The 23,126-nt window shown below is 39.9% G+C and overlaps 1 protein-coding gene across 9 annotated transcripts in view; it reads right to left on the reverse strand.

The window, feature by feature from the left end:
• LOC128878497 (heterogeneous nuclear ribonucleoprotein 27C) overlaps window positions 1-23,126 on the reverse strand; it is a 61,526-nt gene that overhangs the window by 19,832 nt on the left and 18,568 nt on the right. For 2 of the 9 annotated variants that reach the window (XM_054126741.1, XM_054126750.1), the window contains one exon: window positions 1,528-4,202. The exons of 1 other annotated variant lie outside the window; for it this stretch is intronic. In XM_054126741.1, coding sequence (XP_053982716.1) covers window positions 4,063-4,202 — 140 coding nt within the window. In that variant the 3' untranslated portion in view covers window positions 1,528-4,062. 6 more of the 9 variants (XM_054126745.1, XM_054126744.1, XM_054126747.1 and 3 more) reach the window with 6 other exon arrangements.

Raw genomic sequence — 23,126 nt, forward strand, 5'->3', positions numbered from 1 at the left:
TCCTTATAAACTGGCTTCTACTCGTCTCTAAATAAACAAAACTCGAACTTAAACTTTTAATATTCACAACACTCATCGTTGGACACTGTAGATATTTATAAAAATAAATTGGAACATCCTTACCCATCGTGATCCACGAGTATCGAGATTACTCGGACGAGATGGACAGTGAGGGATGGACGACAGTGGGTGGGAAGAAGAATCCTAAACGACGTTTTCTATTAAAATGTGAATGTTTATTAATCCATACGGAATATCAATTTGCTTCTATACTATAAAAGAATGCACTTCTTGTTTCCACCCACGCAAATACGTAATATATTTATATATAACAAAATATTATGAACGGTATTATCATTATCGTATCATACTAATCATTAATAACGGTTTATCAGCGTCGATGGTAGAAAACGGTGCCCGAAGCGCCGTCAACGGCGGGTTCGTCGTGATCGTGAATTGTACAAACCGATACGGTAAACGGGGGGGTTGAAGGGGGTGGGGGGAGAGGAGAGGGCGACAAATCGCGCCGAAAATCCTAAACCTTAACAATTAGAATTAAACACTATCGACAATAATTAATCAGCTACCATCGTCGTCATAGCAACGAGCAAATGACTGTTGCGCTCCATCGAACGATTCACATCTTCGAAAAACGGTCAAAAACTCGCGACTCTCTTTCTTATCCACCGTTCCACTCGAACGCCTGAGAAAGCAGAAGTGCAGTTCCGTTTGTTTACTGAAACAATGGTACACACCGAGGGAAACGTGCGCAGAACTCGCCCGAAACGGCTCTTCCATACGCATCGCATAACATTTTCCTCTATCATCATTCCAAAAACGAAAAAAATGAAATATTTTATTCTCGAAGCTGTTTCATTTTCCAGTCTTCAACTTTGTTGCTCTTCTTCCTTTAAATTGTATCAATTTCACTTCAAAAGTGAAAAATATACACAAGGATAATTCATTTTTCCTATTTTAGACAGGGTACGATTCTAACCCTTTCAAGTATCAGATTACTCGGTAATCACAACGATAACATTTTCCTTAATATTACCAGAAACGTTAAGAGCCGTTTCGAGGGAGTTCCGCCGTGTCTCGAGCAGAAATCCACAGCGAGTGAATCACGCAACGAACGATTGAATTTTCACACGTGTTCGACGAACACAACACCCGGAGGGTAGTTCCGGCGGAGGAAGGTTCACGTGAAAGGCGAATAGCGACACACAACAGGCAGACGACGTTAAATACGGAGGTATGCAACGGAAGAAAATGAAGAAGAGAAAGAAGTAGAAGGAAAGAGAGAACAGGAGGGAGGAGAAGTGCGAGAAAAAAAGAAATTGGGGACAAAGGACCAGCTGATTAATTAAATTGAGAAATTCCTTAATTATCGCGGCCCGTTAAGCGGTGACCGCGGGCTGAACGCGCGTTTTTCCTTTCTTTTTTTTTTCTTTTTACCTCAAGTCCACAAGCCTCGCATCATCCAGTCAGAAAAATGAACAGGACGTCTAGGAAATAAACTTCCTACGGCAGAAATTGAAAAAAACAAAGGATTAGGTTTTTTCATCGGTGCGAACTATTTGTCGCCGGTCGCGACAAACAAAAATTAAAGGAGAACTCAAAAGTAGGGGCTGCTGATAGCTTCCGGTATCGGACGATTCGATTCCTCGCGTGCGAACGTAACCGAAGCGTGACCCGCGTTATCGTACTTATCACGAAGGCCATTAATCTACTTCTCTAGGGTCCGTTGTATCCAACCAAAGAAAGGGGAGAATGAAAATAAAAGAACAGGGTGGGGGTGGATGTGTTGAAAGAATTATGACCACGTTTCGTTTCGCAACGAAGTACTCAAAGCGCTCTGTATCACTGGTCGAAGACTTGGTGGATCGTTATGTTACCGTGAAAACCCTTAAATCTAAGCTTACATTACCCAACGCTTTCTGTTTCTGGACGAACGTGTCTCACCCGACTTTGCGCTTTAACCCTTGTCAATCATTGCCTTCCACGGTGGTTAAGAATAATTCTCGCTCGACGAAGAACTTCTCTTTTTCTTTGTCACGCGAAACGAGAACCAAACTCTCTTCACGGACGGAAATACGAGGGATATTCCGAAATTGGCTGCTTGAGAATGCGGAAAATAGGAAGTACGTGTATTACTTTTCTACGTAATCGGTATTCGCATTTGGGTTCTTTTGCAAACCCTTGACGAAGAAAGGTGGAGACTGTTAATTTGTCTAAATTCGAATGTTGAATGATTCAATCATTTCTGAACTAAATATATAATATTAGGTGAACCGGAAAATAATGTCGTTTTTGCAATTTTAAATACTTGTTTATCGTTCATCAGCTCACTGATTTTTATCGATCTGGCATTGACAATTTGCACACTAGATAGGACAAGGCTATTGATAACGGGAGAGATTATACAATTAATAATTACAAATAGAAATTTATAAAAAATTTGTTTGAATTTAATGTAAAAGAAACGACATTACTTTCCAGTCCACCTAATATTTACTGATTTGGTAGAACAGTATTTTAATATTGATCAATTCGAACTACTTAAAGACATTTTAATACTTAAATATACTATGATTAATTATTTAAATAGGCTGAAACATAAACAGACGTAGTTTAATTCAATTCACATTACAAGCAGATTGCAAACTTTACTACACAGAAAAGGAATAAAAATGTACCTACTTTGTAACCCTCGGTACCTCATCGCGTAACGACCACGTAGAAAACCAATACAGTCACGGTGTATAAATTTGGCACGTAACAAAAGCTTCTGCCCCTATTTTCAACCCTTATAGAATCCAATTTTTCCGTCGAATGACCCTCGTTCCGATCGACACAGCCCCGTGGACTAAATCGTAGACGATTTAATGGACAGGCTTCACTTCTTCGGCGACGTTGACGCCGAATAACGACGAAAGGGGGAGGAAAATATGCGCGACACGCGATCTTCCTGAAGTCAAGTTCCAAGATGGCGATCGCTGCACGCGCAGAAAAATTGGTCCGATGCTTGGTGCGCCGACGGAGCCGCCTTCTTCTTCTCCGAAGGCTTCCTCGTCCACGAATTGGCCCTGACCTCCCCCGGAAATCCTCTTGGCGCAAATGTATCTCGAATATCTTTTTTTTTTTATTTTAAAAAATGAGCGAACCGATCGCTGCGCTCCGCGCTATAATATATATAATATATTTCGGTCGCGATCGCTCGCACGCTGTAGCTCGAACCATTCGCGATGGTTCAATGGGGGTGCGTATCGATAAAAAAAAAATGAACTATACAAAATCGATGTCTCGGTATCGATACCAGCCCGGCGGCCGCGTTGCACGGAAGATCGAATGCACAGGCGAACTAATGCATTCCGGGGTGCATTAGTATGCGAAAGCACGCTTACAGTCGACGGTGCTAATATAGCGATGACGTCGGTTTCGAAGTTGGTCTAAAACACCCCTTGGTGGGTGGTATATGCACTTTACTTGGCTGGGCAGTGTTGCACTTTGAGATTACTGTGCATTTTCTAATCTGGAATCATAGAGAATTTTTATATATTCCGAGTTAATCAACCCTGACGGTATTCAATCACTTATTAAGCCTTTGCAATCCTAGTTTTTATCTCAGGAGCTCCTTCGTCGAAATCAATAGCGAACGAAATTGTTTCAAGAGACAATGCTTGAACATGACAAAATATAACAAAAGTGAGAATAAAACTGGTATCTAAGTGAATTTGTTCCTTCCTCCGTTTATTGCCTTATTTTTTAGTGGAAGTAAATTTCAAATACAACTCTCAAATTTAAATATAATTCGGAGTGCAAAGGATTAAGTCTTGAAACTTCCCAAGGCCTTGTAATAACTCCATCGTTCAAGTTAAACGAGGAACGATAGATTCCAGAATGAATTGCATCGGAATACTCTGCAATTAAAAAATTTACCAACATCCCCAAAATCGCTATATTTGTACCGTTTACTGTACACGCACGTGCACCGATGATGGAGAAGAGGGTAAGCGAAACCACGTTCTAACGCCGGGGACTCGAGTTATGTCTATATCCATTCTAGCGACGGTAGGGATGGTAATTGTTGGAGCTGGATGAGGATCCCGTGTAACCCCTTTGGGGTCCACCGCCACTGTAGCTGTCATTGGTTCCTGGGGCAGCAGGAACGCTCTCTAGTCTCGAGGATCCGTATACGGTGCCTGTTAGAATCGCATAAAAGAACGTAGTACTGTGTGCCAGGACGCGGCCCAAGGACGCAATCAGGGAGAGAGTGGTAATCGGAGAGCTGTGGCGCGCGTATTCGCGAGCCAGCTCGTTGTTGAAACGCTACCGATGATCGAAGAGGTCGACCACGAATAATAGTTCCGTAGTTTGAACTAAACCTTTGGACCAGCTTACGAACTTGTGTCGCGAGTGCATGGCAACGGATTAGAAGCGCAAGCTAGAAGACCGTTAACTCGTTGCGTAATCTAGACAGGATGAACCTGGCACAGTCGTTACAATGGTTACACTATTGGGAATAAAGATGATAGGATATGAAGATTAATTAAATTAATTTACTTCGTTTGTTGGTTAGTTCCCGAGTATCAAGCTTGGTCATTCTAATTGGACATTCGAAATTCCATGGGCTATTCTGTGATTTTGATTTGAATGATTCAGTCTTTCGTTTGGATAATTTTAAGTTAGTATTCTGCTTAAAATTAACCATGCAGAGTCGTCGATGTATAAACATTCTGGATTAGAGTATTTTTAATAGGAAAGAAAGGATTGTTTGTTATTGTGCAATTTTCTACGTTATGCCCATATTATACCCGTAAGGATTTTGTATTTTTAAAGATGAAATCAGAGTTTGTCGCACTTACCTCCAACCACAGAATTACAGACGTCAAAAGTTCGAGTACGTCATTCATTTTAATTGAACCTCATTTTATCAACGTAATGTTATATACACGACTAATAAACGAAATATATTAATCGAATTTCGGTATACATTTCTATCTTGAACACTGTGCCAAGAGTCTCCTGCCTACACTGTGCAACTCGCCCAAAACGCATTCATTGGTTCAACAACCAATTTCACGAATCACCGAAAGAGTCGTTGAATCGATACGAATCTGCACCGAATAAATTGTCAGCCTCTTCGGTCATCGACTCGTTGGAAATTTCGTACGCTCGATTACTGTTGCATGAACCGATTGAAATTATGGTAAAGGCGACGCTGCGATGAAGGAGAATTTCAGAAAATTCCGCGAGGATTAACACTTAATCTGCGGATCACAAAATATTCCCATTCCTATTCGATATGATAATCAAAAACTGAAATATTCCAAAAAGTGTTTTTTCTTTAACCAATCACGGTGAATACATCATTTCTAACTTTTTTTTTACGTGGAAGAACACACCATACCACCAGGACCGAAATCTACTGTCTGAGTAGGTTTGGTGTAGTTTTTGGAGGACAGGAGTATTGAATACGATTAATGTACATACTGTCTGAGTATGTTTGGTGTAGTATTTAATGGAGCGGCAATATTGAATACCGTACAATGTACATACTGTCTCAGTAGGTTTGGTCTAGTGTTTAGTACGACGGCAATATTGAATAGCGTACAATGTACATACTGTCTGAGTAAGTTTGGTGTAGTTCTTGAATGAGACGGCAATATTGAATAGCGTACAATGTACATACTGTCTCAGTAAGTTTGGTGTAGTTCTTGAATGCGACGGAAGTATTGAATACCGTACAATGTACATACTGTCTGAGTAGGTTTGGTGTAGTATTTAATGGAGCGGCAGTATTGAATACTGTTAGTATACATACTGTCTTAGTAGGTTTTGTATACTATTTGATGGAGCGGCAATATTGAATACCGTTAATGCACATACTGTCTACACGGAAATACTGTCTGAGTAGATTTGGTCTAGTTTTCATGGAGTGGGAGTATTGAATACTGTTAATGTGAGAAACTGATGTTCCTCCACGGAAAAACAAAGTTGGAAATGATGTATTCATCAAGCAAAAACACTTTTTCCTCCTCATATGAAAATAATAATAAAAGTTACATCCAATGTTCCCTCCTTCGATCGACTGTGAATAATAATGCTTGAATAATTAATTCCTTAAGAATTTGAGAAAGGTGCGAGCTCAGGCACCCTGCAGATTAAGTGTTGAAGAGGATCCGTCCCGAACGTGAGGTCAATTGGATTCGAACGAGGACAACGAGACCGTTTGTCGCGATTCAACGTGGGAGAGGATCGCGGGATTATTTGACGGAGTTCCGTGAAATACATGTACCAGATTTGTAAAATGTAACTGTATTAAAAACGACGATACGCCGGAATTGATCTCCACCGATCTGGTGTACGATAATGCCTAGGATTAATGTATAACCGTGCGACTATGAGATAAATATATCTAAAATGTCTCGTAACGTGCAAGTAGGAAAAGCTTATATTACGTCCTTAACCGTCTTAATCGTAGTGCTTATAGATAAAACACTAAACGTCTTAAATATATGCGTATAAATAAAACCATGAATTAAACAACGTCAATGTATCTCTTTCTCTCTCGCTCCCTCTTACAATTTTCAGTACAAAATTTATTCGTTATAGCACGGGCCTTAAATAATTACTATAAAATTATCTAGTACTACGCGTCGCGAGCAACGATTTGCTGGAAATCGAGAGAAACTTTTCTGCGTGCGATGAAATTTAATTCGAACCAGATAGCAAATAATACGACTGAACGTTACCGATCTCGAGAAGTCACAGAACCAAAGGAACGCGTTCCTATCTCAAAGGAAGTTTAAAGTCGCGGTGGCTGAGCCGCGAGTTCAATTGTCAATTTTTCAATGATTCCCTTACTGCTTAAAAATAACTCCGAAGACGCTCTGCACCATGATTCCGTCTTTGTGATAAGCCTTATAAATAGAAAAAAAAATATATATATGAATGAAAGAATGGCTTAGACGCTACTTAGCTAACGTTTAAAATGATCGAATAGTAAAAATTTTAATGTTACGATAGATTAATGATGGGTTCGTACAGCTAAATTGGCGGCCTTAATTAATCTTAATTTGTAAAAGGACGCTTGCTTACACGCCGTCACTTGCACGTAACTTAGTATAAATTCTTAATCGATAATCATCTTACGGTCTATAGTCGTCGGCTGAACAAACTCAAAACTGCCCTCTTGGAAAAAAAAGTCAATTTTCTCGCCGATTAACGATTGGACGCGACGGGTTTCAGACATAGGGAAGCAAGAGGATGGCCAGTTTCGTAAAACGATCGAGCTCGTTTCGATTATTTCACCCTGAAACATCCCGTTTCTGTGTGTTTTTTTTTTCTTTTCTTTCTTTCTCTATCATCCTCCATCACAGCACCGCCAACCTCTCTCTTCTCTAATCTCGTAATTTATAGGAACCTAGAGCGTTGGTCTGTGTCTTTGGCAGCCGGTTGGCTATTTCTTTAGCGCCTGTAAGGATGGTAATTGGTATGCTGAGTCAAGGAAAATCGTTGGGGACCCGGGGCTGCGTCTCCATTTGGAATGAAGGTCGGGCTTCCAGTTTCGGTATTTTTGAACTTTGGGATCGGGATCACGTCTGCGGGAAACAAAGGAAGGAATTAGGTGGTGGTACACGCCACTCGCCGGTGCGTGAAAATTAGCAAAATGTGCGCGTGACGCGTTGGAGGAGAAAGGAAATTCCAAATTGGGGCCTCGTCGCGATGGCTTATTTTAGAGAATTTTTTTGCGTGCCTCGCGCCTCGAATTCAAACTTTACTCGTGATGGGGACTTGTACCGTGATATGACCCGTTCATTGTATGGAACAATTAACTCTAACTTTTGAAAAATCTTGAATTTCCTAAATAATGAAGATTAAGGTCATTTATTATTTTTATTTTTTGTATTATAAAGGGAATTGTCGCAGTTCTCAAGTGTTTGTTTTATGGAGTTAAGCGATTCGTGCAAGGAACGGCTCACATAAAATACAGGTATTATAACTACAATCTATATAGAAACCGAAATATAAAAATACACCCAACTTCGTTTCTACACGAATTTTTTAATACTGTATTTGATCCAATATGATTCCAAAGTCGTCTTAAAATAACGCTAACGAGTATCCTCGATTTTACTACAGGAATTTTGCATTAACTATGGTACTTCGTCGGTTTCTGTATAGATTAGCTTAGCATAATACCGGTATTAAATTCACGGCGGTATAAAGTCACTGATTCGTGACCTACTGCGAGGAACATTGCACTGAATGTGTAAAAAAAATACTAAAGGGGCTGTTGAATGATTGAATGGAAGGCATTCCAGTTTTATAATTAAGACACTCGGCCTCTGAAGTACCGAAGAACGCCAAGTCGCCGCGAACCTGAGTCTTTTTAACAAATTTTCCTCTTTAAATAAATTTTAACAAATTCGCCGTGTCACGCGAACTCGTGGCGTTTAATCGACCGAATGTGATTTCCATCTCAGTTTCGAGGCGACATGGCGTACGCTGAAACCGCGCATAAAACACTGCACCAATGAGAAGGTAATGTCAACGATGCAATAAAGAATTTAAAAAAAAAAAAAAAAAATATTGTTTGGAACCATCTCCGTAACTTCGTCCCAGATGATAAATCAATTGCGCGCAAACGCAGTTCAATCGTGGCGCAGTAACGAATTAATAAAAATGGAAAATATATATATACATATATATATGCAGTTGCGTGGAAAAGTTTCCGAGTAAATTTTTCGCTTTATATTTCGAGAGCGACGACTGTGTAAATATGTAGTTTCGAAATAGAATTTATTTTTCGAACTGTTTTCTTTCACTTAGCAGACCTCGATATTTATTAAAATCATTTTAGATATCGCTTTCGGAATATAAAGCGAGAAATCTATCTGGTAACTTTTGCACGCGACTAACGATATATATAATCGATTAATCGAAGAGGAATTAGCATTAAAAACGAAACCTCTCCGAGTGTACGGAAATGTCCAAAAAAATGTCGGTTCGATGTTCGATAACCGACTTCTAAGCTGATTGCAAAACAGAAGCGACAAAAAGAAGATAGAAGGCTGTCTAGAATTATCGACCAGCAATTCGAGCGATCGGGGAAAGGATGTAATCTTGTTGAAACTCTCTCTCGAAAAAAAACCCGAAAAATCTGAGTCTCTCATCGCGCGCACTCGCATGCTTGCTTTCATTCGCACGTCCGCTCATGCACTGGTATGTCTTTCGCGTGATACTTCCATGAAGTTAGAGAAACTTTGCCATCGGGTACGATACGTTCCTCTTTGCGACGCTCGTTTCCCGATCATCGAGCCGATTGATCGCTCGAAAGCAAAGGTATCGTTATAACAACATCAGATTGTGCAGTGTTTTAAGTCTCACAAGGAATTCATGGTATAAGCTTAAAAAGAAAAAAAGAACGATGATTACTTAAAATGAGAACTAATTAAACGGAGGGAGAAGATTGTTTGGATTCGATTGACAAGATTCTTGGTTGTTTTTTTTTTTCATTAATATCATTTTCTATTTAATCATCCTCATAATCTATTCCAGTATGTACTTTACGAATAATGATCCACTCTTTTTTTTTCTATATTATCATTATATCATCGTAATAATTATCAGCATATCACCTTATCATCATTATATATATATATATATTTATGTATATATATAATTATATATATATATCATCATCATTTATAATCGTTATTATTAATATTATTAATATATCTTAAGTATCAATTAATCAATTAATCCACTAGAAACACCGTTAAGTATATTAATATATATTATATATATTTATATATATATATATGTGTATGTGTGTATTTGATGAGTAATAATAGTAGTAGTAATAATGACAATAATTCATAATAATTAATTAATAATAATTAATAATAATAGTAGTAGTAATAGTTGTAGTAGTAGTAGTAGTAGTAGTAATAGTAGTAGTAGTAGTAGTAGTAGTAGTAGTAGTAGTAGTAATATTATAGTAGTTGTAGTAGTAATAGCTGTAGCCAGTAATAGTAATAGTACAGTAGCAATAATAGTGGTACTGTTTTGTTTCACGTGTCGTTTTTAGGGGTGAGGGGAGCGGGTAGGAGTAAAGGTTTTACATTGTAAAGAAATGTGTACTGAGCGAAAATAAAGCAGAAATTAGCGATTCGCGAATATGGAAACTGCCCTCCCCAAACTGGACCTTTCCCGACACTCTTTCGAACTCTCGATTCATCGTTCCCTAACGAACCACACCTCTTTTCCCTCCCTCTCTCTCATTCTTTCCTCGTTTTACCCTGAAATCGCGAAAAAAACATTAAAACGCCGAATTTGAGGGAGCACGCTTTCATCGTCCCTTCGACGAAAACAACCCCGCTCCGATGTCCTTCCGCTCCCTCTCTCATTTTGGCCGACTCTACCCTGTCCACGTGACCTCACCGCCTACCCTATTTTACCTCGTCCCTCAACCCTGGCTCCACCCCAATTCACCTCTTTTCCCGACGAAGTTTCCCAGCCAAATCGCACGAGTGGCATGATGGACGTTCCGTTTCGTGCGTTCCCTAGTCCTCGTTTCGTTCTCTCGTCAGTTTTCACTTTCTTTAACCCTCTATAACCCCGCGAGTACCCGGATTCGAATACCAATTACCTAATTCATCTGCGACTATTCCTGTCTACGTAACAACGAGATTACTATTCGTTTTATGTTGTAGATAAAAGTTCGTGTTTTTTTAAAATTCACCGTTTCGTATCTCCAACAACGTTATTGGTATTTAGCGATCTAATTTTGTGAGAAGGGTGTACGTAATTTTGATTATAGAGGGTTAATCCCTTGGATAATCCGTAATCGCGACTCGTCAACAATTCGTGGCTACCTACAAGCTTTCCTCGGTCGATCGATTCCTTTCTCTGCCAATCGTTCCCCCGCTCTTATCAAGATAAACTAATGTCGCTAAAATTAGTCAACGATCGTTAGTACGCTATTAAAACTACTTCCCGAGCTTTTCGCTGGTCTCTGCCTCTTTCTCCCTTCCCTCACTCGTCGCGTATCGCGTTGCACGCGTGTAATCGGGGGAACAAAATCTACGAGCGAATCAATCGCGGGAATAATTGACGCACAACCGATGCACCCGCCACCTTTGCGATTCGTAAACGTCGATATCCTCTGCATTTTCACGAAATGCTTCGGGAATGTTATATGAACTAAGACGTAATCGTTTACTTTGTTTCTCCGGATAGTGTTTGAGAAATCTTAGGTGCTTATCTATAGGTGCTATCCTGCAAAGTGTACGTCGTTTCTTAAAAACTCGCCACTTTCAAAGGAATATTTTTTAAAACTCCGTATGCGCAACGACAGCGACATTCATCCGACTTCCAGAGATTCTAATTCCATTCTGGCACATTTCTCTGTAATTACACCAGTTTAATAAAATAATAGTGCAAGCAAATTCTGATAGTATCCTATCGGATAGTATCATTTCTATATAGATCCACGTTTTCCTACGAAAATTGGCAGAAATATTTCTCGTTAGATGTGCTTTTATAGAATCTCCGTGTCGTCAGAAAATAATTCCCCGATATCGACGTTCCGTTTGTACCGAAAGGTGGCGTTCTTTAGAAACGATCACGGTGGAAAAGTGAACCGGAATCGTCGAGTGTCGCTTCGGTCCGTGTTTTTTATCGCGATATATATCGACGAACCATTTACGAGAGATATCCAACGAAAACTGAGATGATCGCGAAGGGAGGGAGATTGATCGATTTGGAAATATTGCGCCTGCACTTTTTCATCACATCGTCGCGATAAGCACTAACGGTTTAGCTATGATTCTTTTAATGCAAGTACTCCCTATATGCACTATATACGTAATTCAGCTTAATAAAGTTTTACATTGTCTCGCGTGTCTTTACTTAATAGAGATTTGGCAAACCTTAAACCTGGTACGACGCTGAACGCGTCCAACTTGTACGTCCCGTACAAACTATGTTCCTTGTATTACTAGAGTGTGTTTAGTGTGTCACGGTCACTGTGTGTCTCTGTCGTTTCGCGTCGAAAATTCGTTTCTCCTTTTACTTATTTTTCTTTTTTTTTCTACACGCCCTCCTCTCGCAATTACGCCGACTCTTCCTTCGAACAACCTTTCACACCTGTTCGGTCCACTTTCGCTTACATTCTCACTCGCTTCCACTTCGTTGAGCACTTCGCGACAATCACACCTTAATCCAGCGTTTCGCAAACTGTGCAACCATGCGATGTGAACGTGTGTCCCGTAAAAAGAAAAAGTAGAAATTGGAGATATAAAATAGAAATAGATTTTACAGTAACGTGCACCATTTCATTGACGTCTTTAAAACTATTTTCTCTAGTTAATAATACTCTAGCGTAATTTTTCTTGAGTGAAATATAGCTTCTATTTATATAAAATTCTGAGATATATATTTTAAAAGATAAAGACTATTTAAAACAAAAAAAATAATGTAATCGTTATGCGAATAGTGTCGACCGAAAAGTTTGGAAATCGCTGTCTTATTCGTCCAAGTATCGCTCGTGCAGTCTCAGATTCACACGGTGTAGGATACGCGCACCACTTTCGCTCTCGTCGGTCGTTTACCGCGATCATCGTCCACGCACATGCTCGATCGTTCCTCTCATTCGACACACGCGGTCTCGTCACTTTTCCCTTCGGGCAATTTAACGTTCTCAGCCTCCCACGTACATTATCCCGTTCTCCCTTTAACGTCTTGCTCTCTAACGAAAGAATTAAAATTACAACGACTAATCAACGACTTAGATACGCTTTTGTCTTTCACTTAAGAGTTACGGAATAATTATGATTCTCACGAGAACACAATGGTTGGCATTTGTTGTTTACGTTAAAAACATTCTCCCCACCGCTATTTTAATACGTCCCTAAGCAACGGTCTTAACGTCGAGTTTATACGCTTTAATTAATTAATTAGATAATTAATCGATACCTTATTTATTGATCCTACGCGTGTTCCCCGTACCTCGCGGCCCGGAAACCACGATCTTACATTGGTACAAGTCGGGGGAGAAGAATTCTACATAATATTGAGGTTTTGAGTTTGTTCTCTTTCTTGTGTGTATCTCTTTCTATCTCTCTCGTTTTTTTCGCTCGTCTTTCTGCGTTTAAGGTACTCTGAGGATAATCTTTAATTTATAATACATTTGTACACAACTTATCCCTTAATCAATAATTATATCGATTTACCTATAACGTCGCTCCGGGCTCTCTCGCATTCGCTCTTCTTCATCCCTTAGTCACGCGCTCCACTCACCCATTCACTCCCTTGAGTCTCGACAACCCTTTCTTTCTCCCTTTACGATTACTAATCGCACCGCGGATCGCGTGGTTTTAAGACACATTCAAAGAGCCTGCCGTTTCGTCGAAACGCCATTGTAACATCCGTAAGCAGCGTCCAAGTGAACAAAATTACGAGTCGTTCGTTGCGAAAGGGGTGGAAATTTGATGGTTGAAAGTGTCGGAAATAATTTTTCAAATAGAAATTCTTCAATTCTTCAAATTTTAGCTCTGTCTGAATCGAAACTTTTTGTATAGCTTTTACTAATTACCTTGCGATTTCTTGAAATTAAATTTATCACGAAAAAATCACCTGGACCGCTTCCGTAACGAACGAGTCGTGCAATGAAACGAGTATTCAGTTTATGTAAAAAAGAAAATATAGGAAACCGAAAGGATCCGACCGTTCAAAATGAAGTCCGTCATCCCTTAGCACTATGATCTCCTCATCCGAATATAAACGATAGCTTTAATTTTCCGTTTTCCCTGGTAGCACTTTCGGTGTACTTTCGTGTATTTATTGATCATATACCCCACCCCCCTACCCGTGAAATCTATCTCGTAGTACTTAGCTTATTATTTTTTTTTTAACTCCTCGTTTCGTACGATCTATATCCTTAGGCGGAGGTAACGAGTTTCCCTTTAATCCCCTTCTATCGAGTAAACTAGACCGTTAAACGTTAGATAGCCTTTAACTATTTATTTAATAATAAATGTGATAGTCGACGATAACCTTAAAAAACGGCGTCTTTTTTTCTCATCTAATTAGTAGTTCGAGGAGTGACCCGCTGCCTCGCGAGGCTCGTTAATGTAATAATTCTCTGGTTAAATTGTTTTCACTACGCTTATTTATCTATCTACCCGTCCGTCGTTTCTAATTGTTACGATTAGCTGCAAGTCCCGTCTTCGCTTTTGCACTACCATTCGCTCGCAAGCTCGCAGGCGATTCGTCTTCCATTCGTTCTCTCATTCTCTTATTTTCTCGCCGATTAAATTGCCTCTCTCGTTCGCTGTCTCACTCGCTATCTCTTTCTCACTCGTTCTCTCGTCATTTCCCCCAATCTATCTCTCTTCCTCGCTGTCGACTGATTTAATTAAACGCTACGCGGTCTTACAAACTTAAGCTACGCCGACAACGCGCTCGCCGACTCCGTTAGCCTCGAGAAGCTGTTAAAGATATAGACACTTATCCCGAGAAGAATAGTAAAGCCGTTGCTCGTAATCTGTGATCGTTAATTAATTAATTAATTACAATAGAAAATAATAACAACAACAGTACAGTTTTATCGTTTTCTTTTTAAGTGGTACTAGTCGTAATTAGTAGTAAATAGTTCGATTAAGTCGTAGCAGTACTTTGACACTTTTTCATTTTTATCTTTAATAGTTTTCTCTCCCTCTCTATTATTTCTTTATTTTTATTTTTTTTTCATCTTCGTTTGTCCCTTCACGTTTTCATAATCCTAAGCCTAAAAGTGGCACGGCAATATTTCCAAATCGGCGTACCGGGTGTCGCAGGAGAAAAAGCAGAGGCGCGTTCGAACGCGACCTAAGGTACACTGGATTCATCGTATCTCTCTTACTTTCCTTCGTCTTTTTTATCCATCGTTTTCGCGCGAACCCTCGAGCCGCCATCGATCGCGGATCTCTTCGATCGATGGCGGGAATTTATTTATCCCAACGCGCGGGCGAAAAAGAGTCCGTGTCTTCTCGCTTAATCTGTTTTTTTTTTCTCTCCATAAACGGGCAGTGGTCGTTGGACGTATTTTGCTCAGCGAAATGTACCGTAACAATTAAACGAGCTAAGAGTACCGTTTTTTTAAACGCGAAATTAGAACTTACCATAGGATCGATTTTTTTTTCTCTCTTTACAATACAACATACGTATATTACTGTACAATTTGTCTATTGGTGTTTCTCTCTGCGTGTACGTGTATATATGTAAGTCTGTGTGTGTTCGTGTGATATTTTTTTTTTCTAATTACTGTCCGAGAACGTCAGTCTTATTAGGACCGTTTCAAGGGACTCGACATCTTGGAATGAGCAAAGTGAAATTATTTCTTCTCAGCCTTTTCGAACCGACTATTTTCGTCACCTTTAATTCAGTCGTGGCTCGGGACATCAATTACATCGGACTAATTTAAACGTATGATATCTTAGCAAATAAAATTAAGGAATCTTAACACGGACTATGGGTTTCATCAGAAAAATTCGTTCCAACCACCAGCCGACCCTGATCTCTCGTCGATATCGTTATTTCTTTTTTTTTTTCTTTCTTCCCTTTAATTGTAAACGCGACCTCTATCTCTACGCGACTCTTCTACGTACTTATATGATAAGATGCACATCGAGACATTAAATATTACACGTTAAAGTACAAACAGTTATCTATGGTAAAGATTAGGTGCATGCGCATACAGGACTCGGTAAATACTATACAGAGCGTTTCGTTATCGGTGCGCGTGACTTCGAGGGTGAATTCAAAGGGCACAAAATGATAAAAGAGAGTATATAAGCACTCGTAAAATCACTTATCTAAACGATAGTATACACATTGTAAAATTTGATTGAATAGCTAAGAAGCGAGACGTATTCGCGCGACCTTGTTTCCCAGTTACAGTCGAGTTTTAAAACCGAGTCAATTAAGATTCACGTTCTTAGAGATTTTTATCTCATTTTGGCGCGTTGAATTCACCCCAAAACGGATTGTACCTATTAATAACGATACATCCTCTGTATATCGTGTCGTCTCGAATCTCGTCTTCTTTCCGTCGTGTATACCAATTTATTCGAAATGTACATACATATGTATGTGTATATATACAGAGTGTACCAGAATTAGTGTAAGAACCGGAAGTGAGAGGTAGCTGAGATGGTTCTGAGCAACAATTTCCTTTGCAAAAATGTCGTATGATGCTTCGTTTTTGAATTATTAACGAAAAACCACCGACCAATCACAGCGCCCGAATAGCGCGCGCTCACCTGGCTACGCCCCGATCGTAACCAGCCAATCATGGCTCGAGCCTATGTTCTCGCGGCTGAGCGCGCGCTACTTGAGCGCTGCGGTTGGTCCGGTAGTTTTTCGTTAATAATTCAAAAACGAAGCACCATACGATATTTTTGCAAAGGAAATTCTGGTTCAGAATCGCGTCAACTACGTTTTCCTTCATTTCCGGTTCTTACACTAATTCTGGAGCACCCTATGTATACGTTTCCGATACGAATAAACTGACTTTTAAATGAGTTCACCGCAAGCCGAACGCTCGCATACGAATCCCCTCGTGATCTATTTATTTATTTTTTCCCGTTGTTCGCGATGTTTTCGTGGTGTCCACGCAAAGACAGTAAAAAAAAAAAAGAAGAAAAAAAACAAAGATAAGAACGAAAAACGTTCCGTGGTCGTCACATTTGCGCTATCGAGATCGAAATCATCGAGAACGGTCGCGCGAATGTCGCGTTCGTCGCGCGCAACATTCGTCGTCACACGTTTTAAATGCAATCGGGGCGAGAACTTATACATCCCGACGTATCGATCAGTTTAATGGAAAGATTATGCTGCTGCGTCCACGCGTACAACCTGAAAACGGTCACTCGTTTTATAATTCGGCAATTAACCATTACTTTAAATCCCTTATATAATTAATATCCGCTACTAACGATCTAATAAGTTTTGTATCTCTCTGATCTGGACGTACCGTCTAATATTAACCAGTAAATGCTATACAAAGAGTTAAAGTATCGATTTTAAGGCTCGTTTATGGTTCTTTCTTACCCAAATTCTTCCTACGCCTACCCGCCCCCCTTTTCCTGTTCTTCGCAAATCGTCCACGGACCTGGGCTTATTTCAATTTGAAATTATACTTTAGTCTTGTTACGCGCTGCTTGGAAATTACCGAATTGGAGTTGTTTCGTTATTTAATTACAATGAATTATTGTTTCGATATTGGAATATCATGAATTATTTCATTGTTCGATTATCACGAATCGTTACATTATTTGAATATAATGAATTATTTCTTTATTTGAATATCATGAATCATTTCACTTAATTAATTATTTAATTATATAGACATATAAAATGTCGATTGAACGTGCGTGTCATCTTTTCCTTTTTCCAAGAGCTTTTTTCATAGCTATCTCTAGCAAGAAATTATTTTAACGTTGATCGATGAACTACCGACGGTAAAGATAAATGCAACAAACGCATCTGAAAATACAAACTCGGAATAATATCTGAAAGAATTTCGAGAGTGCCCAGGCCCGTTCCATCGTAATCTTTTCAAAGCACTTCGTCTTCGATCGCTCCCTAACGTTGTACTTCTGCCCGTCCCCGATATCTCTATGAATTACGATTACAATTAACTAGTTACTTAATTGAAAAACGTTTCTTTCGGGTCCCGGATTGCTTACTGTCTGACTTACTTAAGAAGAACGGTCTATAAACGTGAGCTACCATAGGATCCATCGGTCTTAAACAATTTTCATTGCGCGAACGTTCGATGAAAAATCATGCTCTAAAAATCGGTATGATGATCGTTGGCGGGGCAGAGGGTGCGAGAGGAGTTTATTTTTTTCTTAATCGATTAAAGTCTCAGTCTGATACGTCCGTCTCGATGCCGAACCCCGTAACGCCGGTCTCTCAGACGACGCCGCGGAGAATCGTTAAAAGAGAAGAAACGGACAGAGCAACGTATCCAACAAACGCAGAACGCGGTATCTGAGAAATGGACGTTAAGCGTCGTGATCGCCGACCGACGGTAAACGTTCGATCGTAGAAAATAGCTAGGCTTATAAATTTTCTTTTTGATTGTAATTCGAGTAACCCCACGATCGCTGAAGTAGAAAGGGGCGTATTCTCTGTGCTTACTGTATTATCGCGTGGAGAACACGTGAACGTTACCCCTCTTAGCGGTTAATCATTATCTTTAGAGGAATAATACCGTCAAGTTATCGTGTGATACGTAAATACAACGTAACTTCCATATATACATGTCACAAACCGCGGGGAAACGCCGTTTAATATCGTTTAATATCAGCTAACGAGCGAAGGGCTTTTATATCACGAAAGGACCGACGTTTTGGGAGCTCCAGGAACAAAGAAGAAGTCAGCTGCCGCCTCGTCGAGAACCACGTTTGTGTATTAATAATCACGTTAATTACAATGAGGTATATATTCGAGAAATGCTTACGAACGATTTAAAAAACAGCTGTCGTGAGTGTGTGTGTGTTTGTGTGTATGTGTTGTCGTTTCCCCTTTCTCACTCTCTCTCTCTCCCTCTCTTTCTTTTCGCGTTAAATTCTAAGTGTACCCTAAGAGATGCCTGCGAGTAAATCGTATCCAAAAGTTGATAGACTAAAGGAATAACTCCTACGGTTTGAAACTTTTCAGTTTTGATCGGCGGACGCTGTACTTCGTTCCCCGTGAACAAAGAAATTTGTTTACTTGCGATATTCCCGCTGCTAACGACTTATCGACGCGATACGATTACGATTGATGCTTGGCGAATCGTGAAACCAAATTAAGAACGCGGTTTGTTGGTACGAGAATTATCATTCGAAATAATACTTTCGATAGAAAAATATAATCTGGTGAGAGTTCTTTGTGGTTTCGATTATTATGAACTTCGTTATAGTAGATCGTACCCCTTCGTACAGTCAGTCCCATAAATATTCGTACCCTCTATTGAAGAAATTTGTTTAAATTAAGTGGTAGGTTTAATGTTTCCAAATGTATGTTCATAAATATGTTGTGTATAAGTATGGTGATGTATAGAGGATGTTCCAGAACTAATGTAAGAATCGGGAATGAGGGAAAAGGTAGCTGAGACGATTCTGAACCAGAAGTTCCTTTGCAAAAATGTCGGATAATGCTTCGTTTTTGAATTATTAATGAAAAACCGTCGACCAATCGCAGTACACGAGTAGCGCGCGCTCAGCCGCGAATGGCTGGCCCGATAGCTGGCCTCCAATGGCTGACCCGAGCGTCGTGACTCGGGCCAGCCTCCGGCACCGTGATTGGTCCATAGTTTTTCGTTAATAATACAAAAACGAAGCACTGTACGACATTTTCGCAAAGGAAATTATCGTTCAAAATCGTCTCAGCTACCTCCCATTTCCGGTTCTTGCACTAATTCTAAAACACCCTGCATATATGTAAACATATACATGTACAAGCTTATTCATATACATATTTGTAATGAAAAATTCATTTGGTAATATCAAAACTATTATTCAATTCAATCAAACTTCTTCAATGGCCATAGGAGGCTACGAATATTTACGACATTGACTGTACCTGTACAATTGCCATAACTTTAGTCCAGAAAAATTCATTTAAGATTCTTTAGCTTGAATATTCTATTTTCTATAATTATGCTTACTCTTGCCTGCTCCGGTTCAATTTTTCTAGGATATAATTGATCTAGATAATGTATCACCTAAATCAGATGTCGAACTGCATATTATTCTAAACGGTAATGCTTGTACTAGCCTCGCGTTTTTAATTTGGTTTTTAACCCGATATTTGCGAGTATCCTTACTCCCTTATCGCGTGCCTTGCACGGGAATGAGCGGTCGCGTTACGGACAAACGCGACGATCGCGCGATTTTCGCCTAATCGCGGCTTGCAAATGTGACGACGTCCGCGAGTGCGTCTGTGTGTGTGTCTCCCTGCGTGTATTGCGCGAAAAATCTCGCGAATTTTCTCGATAGATGCGCCACTACCACGCCGTTTTAATCGGAGATGGGCGAAATTTCATTCGAATGCGTGACGAATCAAATCAGCATCTGATCGTGCAATTCAAATTCTTATTGGAGCGTTGTTCGTCTCGTAATTATTACTCGAAATTTTATATCTAGACGAGGGTTATGCCCCATCTCCGGTTTCAATACCGCGAAAAATCTGTAAATTACCATTGGCAATGCAAAGAAACGACGATTTGAAAGATCTAATGAGAAGTGATAGCAAGAAGAAGACACGATGTCGAATCAACCAAAAGTTAGGCTATCGTCAATAGTCAACGCGTCGATAGATTAAACATAGCTCTATAAAAAATACGTAATTATTCGTTATTGAAAGGTGTTCTTGATCGATTAACACTGATAGTGGGATCGCACCACCGTCGTTTCCCTAACCGGTATTACCCTCTCTCATTCGTGCGGTTTCTTTCACTCTCTCCCTACCGAATTCGTCGCCCTTCGTCTCCAAGATCCACAATCCCTTCCCAATATTTCCACGATGAAACGTTCAACGACGTTAACCACCCGTTATGTATGCACCCGTATTCGATCCGTAGCGAATCATCGATTTTTCCGGCGCAGGCCGATCGTTTTCGCCACATTCTACCGACTAGCCTGAGCGTTTCGCGCGTTATCAATTTCTATAGCCTCTTTTCCCTACGCAGAAACAGGCAAAATTTCGTTCTAAACGAGTCGCGAATTGAAAAAGACGATTCGATCGTTTAAACCGTTGGTCGGGTGAGTATAGATGAGTATAGATCTTACGATTCCGTTCTGCGATTAAAATTCTAATCGTCATTCTACGAATAACGAATGGTTCATCCGTTATTCGTTGCTCCAAGTTTTCGATGATAAGAATTTTGCCTATCTCTGGCCCTGTGCGAGTATCTCTCTCGTTCCTCGAAAAGAAAAAAATAAACGAAAGAAAAAATGTGGTGTGTGTGTGTGTGTGTGTGTGTGTGTGTGTGTGTGTGTGTGTGTGTGTGTGTGTGTGTGTGTGTGTGTGTGTGTGTGTGTGTGTGTGTGTGTGTGTGTGTGTGTGTGTGTGTGTGGTATACATATACGTACATATTTCGACATATACGCGTGCACGAATGGCCGTGCATGCAAAATGTACGTACCTTCAATTAAAAAAAAAAAAAGTAAAATAAAAATCATCGTAACGTACGCCCCTAAATCGATATATTGTCTCCTTCTACTTTTTAAAGGTATACATTTACACGAGCAGACATACGAGTGCGTGTACATACATATATGTTGCAATGAATAATACAGATACATGATAGAATAGCATGTAAACATGTGTTTTCTCTCTCGACATCTCTCCTCCTCTCTGTGTGTAATAATAATAGTAATAATAATAATAATAATATTAATAATAATAATAATCATAATCGTAAATCATCGTTACTATCAGTTAACGCGCATAATATTATAATTTTCATCGCGACAACACTCTCTCTTCCTCGCTCACGTTAACTCTCTCTCTCTCTTTTTGTAAATAATTCTACTCTCGCTTCGAATATTTCTCTCGTGATTACTCCTACGTATTAATCCTTTCCCTTCCTCCCTCTCACTTTACCCTATCTTGTATTCTCTTATTAACTCTCGTGTTTCGCCGTACTCTCACTTTCTCACACTCTCTCAACTCTCTCTCTCTCTCTCTCTCTCGACTCTACATCGTTCCTTAAAGTGAACCTTAAGGGCAGAGACAATGCGCTTTGGCCTGGTACGCGTTATTTTTTTTCCTTTTTTTTTTTACTACTACTGTGCTGACAGCAGGGGTGTTCGACTTCCGGTTTCGTCTCGAATTCGACGAACTTCTCTCTGTCATCTCTGTCGACTCGACGTTCGTCTCTTTTTCTCTCGTTTCTCACGTGGCATCTCTTTCTCGTCGAGTTCTTTCGTCCTCTCGTGGCACGTGAATTATCGTCTCGGAGAATCGGACACCCCTCTCGGTACAGAGAGTTTTCATTTTCTGGTTTTTCTCTCGATTAGTCTGCGGCACTGGGACTAAGACGGACAGAAAGCGTTGCGAGCGTAAAGATCCTTAAATGTATCCCTTATTTCTGAGGTAAAACACGACGAACACGGATACGTTACTTTTGCCGCAGCTTCGACGTCGCGTCGGCCCCGTACGATTGTCGTTTCTCGCCCCGTGTTTTCCACCCTCCACGGGCAAACTTGGCCGACGCGACCGAATCTCGCCCCGAACGCATTTTTGTTCAGCTGCACATCGTTATTTCGTTTCGTTTACTTTTTAGTATTTACTCTTTGTTCCGCGTTTAACTATAGTCGTTCCACTATAAATATTCTAATCGTTCGGCTCGTTGGGGGGCACGATCTTACCAATATAATGCTAAACGTTACAAGTATACAGGTCATGTTATTACAGTTAACAATTTCATTTATTATCGTTACAATCGTCCGACTATTTTTTTTCCCCATTACGTTTATTTTATCCTTATACTTCACACTAAAATATGATAAAAGGTAGATCAATCGACTTCTAGACTCGTTCCGATGCGAGACAAAGCATTCCAAACTGTAGGAATTCCATTCACCAAAGCACGAAAAATCGTTTTTACGTTTCCCGTTTTTGTCGTCGTTCTCGCGAGAGGAATGAAAACATGACGCGACGCGATCGACGATTCGCGGCGAAACGGGCAAACCTCGAATTACGAAGAAAGAAAGATTTACAACTCCCACAAAAGCTCATTCTTGGCGATTCAAACTATTTCTTATTAAACAATACATTCTGTTACCCGTTTCTATTTTTATATACCAATATATCTCTGGAATTATCCATTTTCAAATGATCTCTATATTAAATAATATTTTTGTGAAAGGATTCAATTTGTAATTCAGCGTCTAATCTCAATGTTTACATTTTGCCAATTATCACCTCTCGTTCGCATATTAAATTCGCGAATATTTAATTCCCCGATTAAGATTTTAACTCTTATCCAACGAATAACAGATAAAAAGCTGTTTATCTGTCTGCTCCTCTTTAGATTCGTATCCAGGTAAGTTTGCCCGTCCCTGCCGCGGTGATAAGAA

The sequence above is a fragment of the Hylaeus volcanicus genome, chromosome 6 (assembly GCF_026283585.1).
Source record: "Hylaeus volcanicus isolate JK05 chromosome 6, UHH_iyHylVolc1.0_haploid, whole genome shotgun sequence".
In the NCBI taxonomy this organism is placed as follows: Eukaryota; Metazoa; Arthropoda; class Insecta; order Hymenoptera; family Colletidae; genus Hylaeus; species Hylaeus volcanicus.